General features: G+C 44.8%; 1 protein-coding gene across 1 annotated transcript in view; it reads right to left on the reverse strand.

The window, feature by feature from the left end:
* The window catches only part of SAP30BP (SAP30 binding protein), a 36,192-nt gene that overhangs the window by 21,629 nt on the left and 757 nt on the right, over positions 1 to 13,806 (reverse strand). Inside the window, exons 2-3 of the mRNA XM_028112504.2 lie at positions 13,054 to 13,163; positions 10,725 to 10,772 (exon numbers count right to left, since the gene is read on the reverse strand). Coding sequence (XP_027968305.1) covers positions 10,725 to 10,772; positions 13,054 to 13,163 — 158 coding nt within the window. The remainder of the gene's footprint in view (positions 1 to 10,724; positions 10,773 to 13,053; positions 13,164 to 13,806) is intronic.

The raw sequence follows: 13,806 nt of genomic DNA on the forward strand, positions 1-13,806 counted from the left end.
CTCCCTTACTGGGTGAACAATCATGGGCACTGTGAGAACTCAAGTTTTAAAGAGTGAGTTATTTCTTCTGACCCACGTAAAGAGCACGACATGTGTTCTGTCCACTAGAGAGTCTAATTGGGAAGAAACTGCTTCCATGACGTTTTATTCAATAACAATTATACACATAAATTAATTTTTTGCTACTAGAGCCTACTAACTCTGGTTTGTATTTTAGCTAGCTCATACGAGAAGAGCTATGGGAATTGATGTGAAAAAGTGTGCTAATGACTGGTCTCGCCCCTAGAATAAAAGCTGGATCTCAACCTTTTCTTTATGGTTCCCCTTTGAAGGTTTTTAGAAAATGACAAAAAAAATTTTCTCAGAGCAGTTTCATTGAGATATAACTCGCATCCCATACAATTCTTAATTCTTAAGTGTTTAGCTTCTAATTTTTCACTTGTGTCCTGCTATTATAATTACTCAGATTGTAACAACACTGAAAACATTTTTTATTCAAATGGAAACAAAACTGGATGCAAAATATGTATGCTATTATACAGGCACACATAAAAGAACAACGAAAATGGATTGTGGAATTAGGTGATTTTTTTTCTTTTACAAAATATTCAATTCCTGCTATTATAATAATTTGACGATAAAATAAAAATAAAACAAAACCCTGATACGATAACCACCAGAAAAACAGTACCATATAACCCTTTCAGGTGTCAAAGACCCCCCAAAAAAGTCCAAGTTTAGGATCTAACAGATAACCTTTGCTGTACGATCCTGAAAAGTAATTCTCAGTAGAACATTCCACAAGCATGGGTTCTCCTGAAGTTCACCAAACAAAGGCCCACAACGACCCACCTGTGAAGGCTGGAAAAGGACTCATGGTTCCTATACCACACCATATAACTCGCCCCACCCCTTTTAAAGATTTATTTAAGAGAGAGAGAGGGGAGAGAGAAAATGAGCGTGGGAAGGGAGGGGCAGAGGGAGAGAGAATCTCAAGAAGACTTGGTGCTGAGCATGGAGCCTGATGTGGGGCTCCATCTCACCACCCTGAGATCACTACCTGAGCCGAAACCAGGAGTCGCATGCTTAACCGACTGCACCACCCAGGTGCCCCACAACCTGTCCCTCTTAAGTATCCTTCATGATGAACTGAACCCTATGCCGCTTGCTTATGAAAAGCCTTAGCATCTCCCTATTTGATTTCAGAGTCCTGGAGGTAGAACACACTCAAAGCCCAAAGAGGAAAACATCTGCTCTGCAGCAATCCTGCAGAAGCTGGAACATGTTCTGGAGCCTCTTTCCTTAGATGATCGATAAAGAGAATCAAAGATTTCAATGGGAAATGCTGCCCACGTGCAATTGCTGATAGGCTCCTGAAAATTCTTCCTAAAATCAGTAGTCAGTAACAAATTCCTTGGAAACAAGCTCCATGGGCAGTTTCCAGTCTCCAGATGCTTGATTTTGAAACTTGAGAAGATCAATAATAATGCTGGGTAGGGAGACCCCTGGGTGGCTCAGTTGGTTAAGCATCTGCCTTCAGCTCAGGTCATGATCCCAGAGCATGGGGCTCCTTGCTTGGTGGGGAGCCTGCTTCTCCCTCTGCCTGTGGCTCCCCTTGCTCGTATTCTCTCTCTCTCTCTCTCTCTCTCTGACAGATAAATAAAATCCTAAAAAAATAAAAAAATAAAAAATGCTGGATCGGGGGAGAGGCTGGAGAGGAGAGGAAGCGGGGGATTACTGAGTCAGCTCTATCCATTGCAGATCCTTCCTCTAGACTTCAAGCCTATTAATAACACATGGCGACCGAGACACTTGACCTTCTTAAGAGAATTCAAGTGTGTGAGGTACAGTCGCCGAAGGTGAGACCCGCTTATTCGGCTGACCCAGGCCTCCAGGGAGGGTGAGGACCAAGTCTCATGGCTCTGGAACTCAGAGACAATCTACCAATGCAGTTCCCAAACTGCCATCAAGGCACCCCAGGCTGCTGCAGCAAACTCACAAAGGTACACATGACGTTTAAAAATTTCAAGGGAGGGGCGCCTGGGTGGCTCAGTCAGTTGAGCATCCAGCTCTTGATTTTGGCTCTGGTCATGATCTCAGGGTGGTGAGATCGAGCTCCATGTTGGGCAGCTCCACACTAGGTGTGGATCCTGCTTGGGATTCTCTCTCTCCCTCTACCCCTACCCCCTGCTCACACTCTCTCAAAAAAATAAATAAAAATTTCAAGGGAAACATAGCATTAATCAACATCTATCAGAAACCACACAAATTCATGTATTATCTTTCCACGCGGCTACCAAATTGTGAGGGTAGGAATATCGTTTGGAGCTGTTTGGTATTTCTTTTGGCCTGTGAGTTGTGTGAAAAATTCCTGAAACACTAAGGATGCCATGAACTGAGAAACTGTGGCAACTTCTGACCTACAGGATGAGGGCATCTGACCAGACCCAGTTTTGTTAAAAAGCCCACCAACAGCTGCATTTTAGACTGTTGAACGCATGCCTGCACGCGTCACATCACCTGGGAAAGTGGGCATCACAGATGAGCGGAGGGCAGCTGAAGCTATGTGCCTGTGGTCCACAGCTGAAGCCAAGCCAGTGCTCAACCTAGCTTCTGACTCCAAGTCCACTAACCTGGCTCGAAGGTATGAACTCACATTTCTGCACTGTTTTTGGGGTCAAAGAATCATTTTTTATTTTTTAAGATTTTATTTATTTATTTGATAGAGAAAGAGAGAGTGCACGCCAAGCAGGCAGAGCGGCAGGCAGAGGGAGAGGGAGAGGGAGAAGCAGACTTCCTGCCAAGCAGAGAGCCTGATGTGGGGCTCAATCCCAGGACCCGGAGATCATGACCTGAGCCAAAGGCAGATGCTCAACCAACTGAGCCACCCAGGCGCCCCTTGGGGTCAAATAATCTTAGAAATGTTTTATTTTGGGGTGTCTGGGTGGCTCAGTCGGTTATGTGTCTGTCTGCCTTCAGCTCAGGTCCTGATCCGAGTCCTGGGATTGAGTCTTGCATTGGGCTCCCTGCTTGGCAGGGAGTCTGCTTCTCCCTCTCCCTCTGCCTCTCCCCTCCACTCGTGTTCTCTCTCTCTCTCTCAAATAAATAAAATCTTTAAAAAAAGTTTTAATTTTAATCAGAATTATACACACCTTTAAAAAAAAATGCCAGAACCATATTTTCCCCCACCCGATGCCACCTCCTTGACCCAGAGACACTATTTTGTTTTGACAGATGTTTGCTCTTTGGGCCAAGAGGATTCTTTTCCTGGGTCAAAGCCGGGACTGCAACACCGCAGGGAGGTCGGCAATCCCACCCTGCAGAGCGAAGCCAGCCCTCCCAGCTAGCTGGCAACGGGCCGCCCCAGCTTTCCTGTGCCAGGTCATCAATGCCCGTGTTTGTTTTCAAAGGAAGGGTGTGTCAAGAGACAGTAAGCCAGTGGAAATACCTTCATCCACAGGAACTGTGGGAGTGGGGAAAAAAATAAACAAGGGAAAATGTTCCAGGGTAGCCGTGGTAGACCACGGACAAAAGAGAGTGGGAAAAGAAAGCCCATATGCCAAGGGCAAACAGATGGAGGAAACACTTAAGCCATCTGGCACCCCCGTCCCTGCGGTAAAGAGCTGAAGAGAGGCCTGCCACTTCCGGTCTGACCTTTCCTAGGACAGCAGTGCCACCTTCTGTTGAGTGATCAGATTGGAGTCAGAGTGCTTACAGAGGAGGTAAGACCAGAAAACTGAAGTTGGAGAAAAGAACAGGATGGGAGTGCTCAGCCACCTCCTCTGCTCTAGGTAGGGGCAAACTCAGCAACCCAGAGCTCGATCCCGCCTCCCCAGACCGATGGATCAGAACCAAAGGCTCCCTCCAGAGGTGGGTCTGGAGTCATCGTTTCTTACCTAAACCCCCAAATATGGGACTTTGCGCTCAGAGGTAACCCCAAACATCAGAGTGATAAAAATTAGGGCAGTTACCAGTCTTTATACTCTACACTTGTACTTTCTAAAGTCAGCAGATAGTAAGTGAAGTGAGAGAACATTCAACTTTGCTTATCCATAATGCCCAAGCCCCCTCCCAGAAGACCACTTGGGGTGGGGGAGGGGTCAGTCCAACCCCAATCCACACATTTCTTTAGGACATTCTTGGCAAAGGCTTTCTTAAAACTTGTCTGAAAAAGGTCCAGAAACAGGGAGCTCACTACCTTGTGAAGCAAACGTGTCTCCCGTTATTCTGTGCGTTGCTTCAAGGTCTGCATGTGGCCTTCACCTGCCCTCCCCTATGGGACCTTCAAACAGCAGACGTAACTGCAGGCACTTCCCCAGTAGCCTCTCTCAGCTCCTTAACCTCTCATGTGACGTGGTTTCTAGGCCGTTCTAGTCCCCTCACCTTTGTGACTGCTCTCCTCTGAAGGCACTCCAGTTTCAAAACGTGGAATTCAATATTCCCAAATAGGCCCAATGACAGGGTGACCGGCCTGGGAAGCAAGCATGGGAGGTACTGGTGGTGGCAACACACATGTCAGACACTATTAAGCTAATTATCTGTTCACGTTTACTCAGTTAATCCACATAAAATAAACGAGGCGGTTTTATTATGATGCCTGTTTTCCAGGTGACAAACTGAGGTCAAGGTAACTGCTGCGCCCCTCCCCAAACTGGGGCTGTCTTGTCTTACTCTGAATACTCTCCCCCCCACTGCAGCTCAAGGCCCCATATGGCTGACAGCTTACTGGACAATTCCAGAGCAATGCAAACAGTTCCCAAACAACTATTTAGTATTACCGACCCAAGATACTTGTTTCTGAAGAACAGTGGTTCTCCAAGTTGATCTGTGGACCCCTGGGGGTCTGCATGGTCAAAGCTATTTCCCTAATACTAAGACATCCCTTGCCTTTCTCACCATGCTGATGTTGGTAGGAGTGATGGCGGGTCAAGCTGGCCCTTTAGAATAAATTGAGGCAGCTACGCTGAGATTTAGCAGTAGGCATACTCTCAATTACAAAAAAAAAGCCAATTTCACTTAAGAATATCCTTGGTGAAGCAGTCAAAATGATTAATCTTATTGAGTCTTGACCCTTGAGTACAAATTTATTTATTAATTTGTTTGCATTTTGTTTGATGCCATGAGAGGTCACATCAACACCTCTGCACACTGAGGTCCAATGGTTACCTCAAGGAAAAGCACTTAGGTGAGGGAGTTACTAGCTAATCTAGTTGATTTCTCCATGGAACATCATTTTTACTTGAAAGAATGACTGACAAACTACTGTTAGTCAAATTTGGGTAACTGGCAGACATTTCTAAAAAAAATGAAGCCTGTCACATCAAGGAAAACTCTTAACAGAATTTATTGGTAATGATAAAATTCAAGATCTCGAGTAAAAATTAGCATTTTGGAAAATGTGTATTTCCCACGGCAAACAGACAGCTTTCCAATACTTAATGGCTTGTCTGATGAGATTAGTAATGTCATTAACCAACATAATTTTTTGGATATCAGAGAACAAAATACATCACTGCAATCTGTATAGCTCGGTGAACCAACATTTCCTAAATCACCAGCGCCCGAGGATGGAGATCATGGATGGGTAAAACAGCGATTCGGAGTGCAAGGCCGACCCGTGGACTTAAATAAAGCAGAGTACAAAAAGTTCACTGTCGGTTGGGCACCTGCCTTCGGCTCAGGTCATGATCCCAGGGCCCTGGGATCAAGCCCTGCATCGGGCTCCCTGCTCCGTGGGACGCCTGCTTCTCCCTCTGCCTGTCATTCCCCTCACTTGTGCGCACGCACTCTATCAAATAAATAAATAAAATCTTAAAAAAAAAAGTTCACTGAGAATGTTTCACATTCCATAGTGCAAGTAACTTTTAGGAAACCATCTCTTGTTGAATTCTGATCAAGTATCAAAAAAGATCTACAATCACCTAAAGAGCTATTAAAATATTTCTCCTCTTCCCAATGACCTGTGTGTGAAGCCAGGTTTTCTTCAACTAGTTCAAACAAAATAACACACTGCAACAGACTGAGTGCAGGGGCACCTGGGTGGCTCCGTCGGTTAAGCGACTACCTTCAGCTCAGGTCATGATCTCGGGGTCCTGGGATCGAGCCCCGCATTGGGCTCCCTGCTCCATGGGGAGCCTGCTTCTCTCTCTCCCACTCCCCCTGCTTGTGTTCCCTCTCTCGCTGTGTCTCTGTCAAATAAATAAAAATAAAATCTTTAAAAAAAACACAAAACAATAGACTGAGTGCAGAAGCAGTGATGAGAACCTAGCTATCCATCTAGATGGACATCAGATGCTAAGGAGATCCACAAACTGGGAAAACCATGCGTCTTTCCATCAACTTTTTTCGGTTTCAGAAATAGTTACTTTTTTTTTAAAGATTTTATTTATTTATTTGAGAGAAAGAATGAGAGAGAGAGAGCACATGAGAGAGGGGAGGGTCAGAGGGAGAAGCAGACTCCCTGCTGAGCAGGGAGCCCGATGCGGGACTCGATCCCGGGACTCTAGGATCATGACCTGAGCTGAAGGCAGTCGCTCAACCGACTGAGCCACCCAGGCGCCCCAGAAATAGTTATTTTTTGTTAAAACGTGATTTATATTAATATGTAATGGGTTTAGGGGTGCCTGGGTGGCTCAGTTGTTAGGCATCTGCCTTTGGCTGGGGTCATGGTCCCAGGTTCCTGGGCTCGAGCCCCGTATCGGGCTCCCTGCTTTGCGGGAAGCGGGCTTCTCCCTCTCCCACTCCCCCTGCTTGTGTTCCCTCTCTCACTGTGTCTCTCTCTGTCAAATAAATAGTCTTAAAAAAAAAAAAAAGAAATGATTTAATTGTGTAAATGCTTGGAAACCAGGGAAAATAATTTATAAAAAAATATGCAATGGGTTTGTTATTTTAAAATGACAACTATTTAAAATTTTTCTCAGTTTTAACTTCTAAGATAGTAAATACCAATAGATAAAACCAAAATGAAGTGAAGCTCTTTGGGATCCTCAGTTTTTAATTGTGTAAAGACACCAAAATGTTTTGAGAACTGCTGTAGTAAAAAACCAAATGCAGATTTTAAAAAGGCAAAGCAGGGGGTGCCTGGCTGGCTCATTCAATTGAGTGTCTGACTTCAGCTTGGGTTGTGATCTCGGGGTCATGGGACTGAGCCCCGTGTTGGGCTCCATGTTCAGCAGGGAGTTTGCTTGTCCCTCTTCCTCTGCCCCTCCCCCTGCTCTCTCTCCCTCTTTCAAACAAATAAAAATCTTAAAAAAAAAATAAAAATAGGGGCGCCTGGGTGGCTCAGTTGGTTAAGCGACTGCCTTCAGCTCAGGTCATGATCCTGGAGTCCCGGGATCGAGTCCCACATCAGGCTCACTGCTCAGCGGGGAGTCTGCTTCTCCCTCTGACCCTTACCCCTCTCGTGCTCTCTCTCTCATTCTCTTTCTCAAATGAATAAATAAAATCTTAAAAAAAAATAAAAAATAAAAAAATAATAAAAATAAAAAGCCAAAGCAGGAAGGAGTGCCATCTGGTGGAAAAGACAGTTATGACACCAATCCACTTGCTAACAAAATAAGTGGCGCCTCTAATCCATCCTGGTAACATTCCTATTTTAGAAACTTCACGTGCTTAAGGCAGAAATATTCAAAATTGAAGGTTTGGAACTCAAAAATACTGTTAAAAGTTGGGGCGCCTGGGAGGCACAGTTGGTTAAGCGTCCAACTCTTGGTTTCGGCTCAAGTCATGATCTCAGGGTCATGAGATCGAACCCTGCGTCAAGTCTGCTTAAGACTCTTCCTCTCCCCCCACACCCACCTGTGCGTGCATGCACGGGCTTTCTCTCTCTAATAAGTAAATAAATCTTAGGGTGCCTGGGTGGATCAGTTGTTAAGCGTCTGCCTTCGGCTCAGGTCATGATCCTGGAGTCCTGGGATTGAGTCCCGCGTCGGGCTCCCTGCTCCGCAGGAAGCCTGCTTCTCCCTCTCCCACTCCCCCTGCTTGTGTTCCCTCTCTCGCTGTCTCTGTCAAATAAGTAAAATCTTAAAAAAAAAAAAGGTAAATAAATCTTAAAAAAATATATACATTGTTAAAAATCAATTAAGTATACCAGAAGAGTTCTGGAATAAAGGGAGGGTTGGTAGGGGTTTCAGGTGGAGGCCACTGCCTGAAGACAGTCTGAGGGCAGTTCAGGCAGAAGAGTAAGCCAGCACCAGGACTAAGGCATGGGGAGCACAGAAGACTGTTTCCAGTCCTTGGGATGCCACGAACACTCATGATTTTTGAACTTGAGGACATGTGAGCTGGAGAGCTCTGTCTGACCCCTTCCACACTCATCCTCCAAAAGAACTACAAGTCATTGTAAGGGTGGATTCTGTGTTCTGTTCTCCGAGGACTTCTCAAGAACAGAAATTGTCCCAGAACACTTTTCTTTCTTTAAAGATTTTATTTTTTTTATTTTAAAAGATTTATTTATTTTGAGAGAGTGAGAATGAGAGAGAGAGAGAGAGAGAGAGAGAGAGCACATGAGAGGGGGGAGGGCCAGAGGGAGAAGCAGGTTCCTCGCGGAGCAGGGAGCCCGATGCGGGACTCGATCCCAGGACTCCAGGATCATGACCTGAGCCGAAGGCAGTCGCTTAACCAAATGAGCCACCCAGGCGCCCTAAAGATTTTATTTATTTATTTGACACAGAGAGAGAGACAGCGAGAGAGGGAACACAAGCAGGGGGATTGGGAGAGGGAGAAGCAGGCCTCCTGCCGAGCAGGGAGCCCAATGTGGGGCTTGATCCCAGGACCCTGAGACCATGACCCGAGCTGAAGGAAGTCGCTTAACCAACTGAGCCACCCAGGTGCCCCTCCAGAACACTTTTCATTCCACAACCAGACTCAAAGTTCAAATGACTGAATGAAATACAGTAAGGCACATCAGTCAAAGGGTGAGTATAAACGACACGTCTTCCCAACCTTCATGTGGTACTGAGAAAGGCTGACACAAGACACGTTAACAAATTTCCCAATTCTGTCCCCCTCTCCCCCAGCCCTGGGTGTTCTTCCTCATTTCTGGGCGACTTGCTGTTTAGTTTGCTGTATTCCAGAAGGGGTGACAGTGAAGTACCTATACCTTTTTCTCTAGCCAACTTCCCCAGAAGGCCTTCCAGCCTTAAGCAAAGGCCAGCCACTACACACACACAAAGGCTCCAGGTCCCACTAAACCCTCCTTTTCCTCCATAATGAAGTTCTAGCACTTGGCAGCTCCTCAGGTTTATCTCATGCATGGGCTCTAAGGCCCACACACCCCAAACACTAAGACAGAAGATTACTACCACTACTGCCAATTTTCTTCCGCAAGCCCAAGCAGAGGTGTGGCCGCCCTTGACCCAGGCCACAGGCCTGCCCTCCTGCTTATAATCCTTGGATGAGTTAAGCCTGGATGAGTTAAGCCTGAGTTCCTTACTTGGCACAGAAAGTAGTGGCATTTGCAGTGTCTAGGGCTCAAGTTTTTTCTTTCTTCTACATGCTGGGGCCCAAACTTTCTTCCCTGGTAAAATGTGTTATCCACATCATCCACAGCCTTTCACAGGCTTATTTCAATGGTCACACACAGTTCTATCCAAACACAGAATCAGTTCAAATTTGGAACAGCTTGTACTATATTTTCGGATAAACTACTGTTTTGATTATAATTTGGTACAATTTTCCAAAGTTCTACTATGTTGCCTCGAAGGCTTCAGTTGGTTTCAAAGTAGCTTTTAATCACAAAACTTGGCCCGTATTCCCGAGGCCTAGAGTGATGGAATTAGACTTTCTCTTTGAAAGAGAAATGTCTGTTCCCTAAAGAATGTGTCCTCAACAGGCACAGTACAGCAAGCCTACCTGACACAAGGGGGGGTGGGGGGGGGGTCTTAACCATCATCACAATAGGTCAAGGAGCATGACAGGAAATGCTGCTAATTACTCCGGGCTGCTACCAAGAGGGAAATATCAGAAAAAATGGCAATGTTGTTTCAGAAAGACCATTCTATTTACCTAAAAGTGGATGGGCAGGGGCCTGGGGAAACAAGGTACAGCTTCTCTAGCAGCTGGGGAAAGGCCTCACTCTGTCTGACCCTCTCATGTCCCTTCCTCACTTCTAGACGACTAAAGATGACAAAAGGCAGGGGCACCTGGGTGGCTCAGTCGTTAAGCGTCTGCCTTCGGGTCGGGTCATGATCCCAGGGTCCTGGGATCGAGCCCCGCATCGGGCTCCCTGCTCGGCAGGAAGCCTGCTTCTCTCCCACTCCCCCTGCTTGTGTTCCTGCTCTCGCTATGTCTCTCTGTGAAATAAATAAATAAAATATTAAAAAACAAAACAAAAAAAAGAGTATAAAAGGCAGCCCTTATGGCTTCCTTATTCTAGAAACATTCCCACATCTAACTCACCTGCAGGTGCAGTGACCCCACCAAGCTCACCTGGCTACAGAGCAGATGCAGGCTGCTATGCTCAGCCAGGCCTCTTGCCTTTCTAGTCTGGAGATATGGCACTATCTACAAGGCTGGAAATCCAAGCTGCCTCAGGACTTACTCATTCCACGGTGACCTCCTTTCTTTAGAAAGCAGGTTTCATCCCAGAGAATGTACACATGGTTGCACAGTATGTTAGCACGGTGTGTTAGCGGGACCAACCTGGCCCAGACAGAGGAACTGAGCCACAATGTTACAATGCTTTGTTCGCATCCAGCCACCCCACCACAGCCAACACCAAATACCTTTGGGTCATCAGCCTCAGGTTTTTCAGTCTCTGAATCGTCATCTTCCTACAAGACAAAGAATTTAGAGGATTAAGCTTAAAGGAGCGGGCCTGAGAGTTCTCACATGCATAACTAGGGGCTGGAGCAATGTACCCAGACTGGGCCATCCCAAGAACCCCTCCCCTGCCCTGTGACCCAGAACTAGAGAAAGAGAAAGGGAAAAGGAGATGTTCCGGGGGGTGGGGGGTGGAGAAAAGAACATCAGCAGCTCTAAGTCGTGACTCCAGCAGTGCCATAGTCTACGCGATGAAAATGCCTGAGATTAAAAATCACATACATAAAAATGGAAAAAGGTTGCAATGCGTCAGAAAAGAATAAGACCAGGCCCCACGGGATAAAACAGGCATAGTGTTTCCAATGAAATATCACTTATTTAAAACCAGGAAGATGAACCCTTTTTCTCCTTCTCTGCCTTTCATACACACAAGGATGTCAGACTCAGACCTACCATGACATCATTCACGGTTAGAGTGCCATGACCCCCACACAACTACACCCCAGCACTTCAGCTCAGCAGCAGTCACAGCTACATGAACAGCAGGAAGGCAGGTGTCAAATGACTGGAGCGAGTGACCCAGGGAGGGGGACTAAAGAGCAACACCCGGCTTTTCCTGGGTCCTGGCCAAGTAGGCCCTGCCTCCATCCAAGCTCTCACAGAACTGCCACTGACCCGGTTCTATCCAGTCTTCTTCCTGATCCAAACGGCCTGCCTGACACAAAGCACCATGTGAACAAGGCATTCTCCAAAGCGTGCACTGGCCTCACACGGGCTAGCCCACCATTCCACTGAATGCTACTGGAGGTTGAAGATCAGCTACCCTATTATGTAGCTATATCCGTGACTGTTCAAAGAACACCCCAATGCACAAGAGCCTTTAACTTAACACCCAGGAAAAAATTAAGTTTCATTTGAAATTGCTTTTCTCAATTGAGCTACGCTTTAACCCAAACATTAAGTAGCACCCCAGATGTTAATATAAACATCACCTGTGAGACTGGAACAAACTATACTGATGGCTTTGAGATTTAACTGTCCTGTCGGTTGCCAGTGAGCCCAAAGGTTTAAATGCAATCTCCATGATTTCCTCAAAATGAAATCAATCAAGCCAAATAATCAGAGATGTAGCTCAGCCAAATACAATCACATTTTAGAATGCCTATATTGGGATTTGATGAGAGGATTTTAGTAGAATGACATAAAGCTTAAATATGATGAAAATTCTAAGCAAAGCAATGTGGAACAACACTTCAGAGACACACCATGCACATTTCATAAGAAAACAGTTATGGTGTTAAGACAGTATGTGTGCACTTAAAGAAAAAGCAAGAAAAGAAAACAATTTGCAAAGCTTTTCTAAACAATTTTAGTCAATTCTGAATTATCAGCATTAATGGTGGGGCTAAGGACATGAAAATTTCTTCCAAAAGAGCATCAAATACAAAATGCTTTTTTGTTTTACTTAGAAAGTCTTTTAACGCTAATATTTAAAAATCAATGCATAAGAAAACTTTCAAACAAGTAATAAAGTACATTGAGAATCTCAGTTAAAGATGTTGCTTAATAACCAGATTCTATATCCAGATTTCACTTTGTATGTCTTTGTGCTAAGCACCAGGTTGAATCCTTGCTTTCTCTCCAAACTTTTAAATTCTGGCTCCTGAGGCTCAGGCGATAGTGTATCCAAAGGCTTTCTGGTTAATTAAGACAAAGTTCTCTTTTCTTTGTTGCCAGCACATACTAAACATCAGGCAAGATTTGTGCTCAAGAACCGCGGGCACTCCGCTAAAAAGTTTCAAGTAAAATATCAAGAAAGAAGTTAAGAAGGGTCAAACTACGAATAAAAAACTATAGAATTTCCCTTCCTAATCTTTTTGATAAGCTGAAAGATTTGAATAAACTCCAACCAAGATTAAAAATAACACAGTTGAGTGTAGATATAAATGATACACCAGTTAGCATGAATGCATTGTTACAAATGGAATAAACTATCTTAACAGGGAAAACCAACATGAAACATATCTCAGTTAAATAAAATAGTCCATTATCTCTTCCCCCAAATTTCAATTCAAAAGTTAATACAAAATGGTCCAGATGAAAACAGGTTTCGTTTTTAAACAGAGCACTGATATCCAACCCAGTTTCCTCAACTGATAACAAATAAAAAGCGGGGGAAGGGAGGGGAATGATTTTAGCTGTGGAATGGAACACTGCTGGTACAGTTCGAAGATTTCTGACAAATGAAATGGTGCTTTGAGCAACTCTGGATTTGGGAACAGATTTACTTACCGACTGTTTGCTGTTCTCATCCTCTTCTTCTTCATAACCATCTTCATCACCTCCAAGCCGAGAAAAGTCATCCTCTCCATAGGCTTCAGATACTAATCCACCTTTCTCCTCTGAAACAGAGGAAAAAAGAAAAATGAATGAAGGCATTCAAAAATGCAAGACAGCATTTCAGTTATTTGAGTGGCCAGAACCACCCCTGAAGATCAAAGGGGTGCCTAAATCTCATGTAAGTGACTATAGATCCAGAATCTGCCTTTGGAAAGATTATCCACTAAATCCACAATTTAGTGGATAAAATCATTAAAAGAACATGGAAGAAAACCAAATGCTAAATTCCTTCTTTCATGCTTCCCATCCATTTAGTATGCCAATTGAAGCCTTCTCTTCTCTGAACTACTAGTCTTGCACATTGTCTGAAAACCTCTTTTGATATGGGTATCTCTACCTAGTACCAGAGGCACCAGAACTTGTCTTCTCATACAAGGACAAGGACTCTGTCGCCCTCATTTTTGTGTGTCCTCCCCTAGGAACAGGAGCTTTAACTGGGGCCCTCAGAGGGGCTACCAATCATATCTACTCCAGAAGCAAAATCTCCTTCTATCTTTAAACCGAAACAACCAACAGCAAAAAATATAAAACGCTACAAATTACTGGGAAGCCACCAGAGAACCTCCTGACTGGAAGACACCACACAAAACTGAGATTAGCTAACCTCCAAATGAGGAAAGGAAGGCCCAGATATGTTAGGTAACT

This window comes from Eumetopias jubatus, unplaced genomic scaffold (assembly GCF_037043125.1).
Source record: "Eumetopias jubatus isolate StellerSeaLion01/CBP00866 unplaced genomic scaffold, mEumJub1_p1.0 scaffold_10, whole genome shotgun sequence".
NCBI lineage: Eukaryota > Metazoa > Chordata > Mammalia > Carnivora > Otariidae > Eumetopias > Eumetopias jubatus.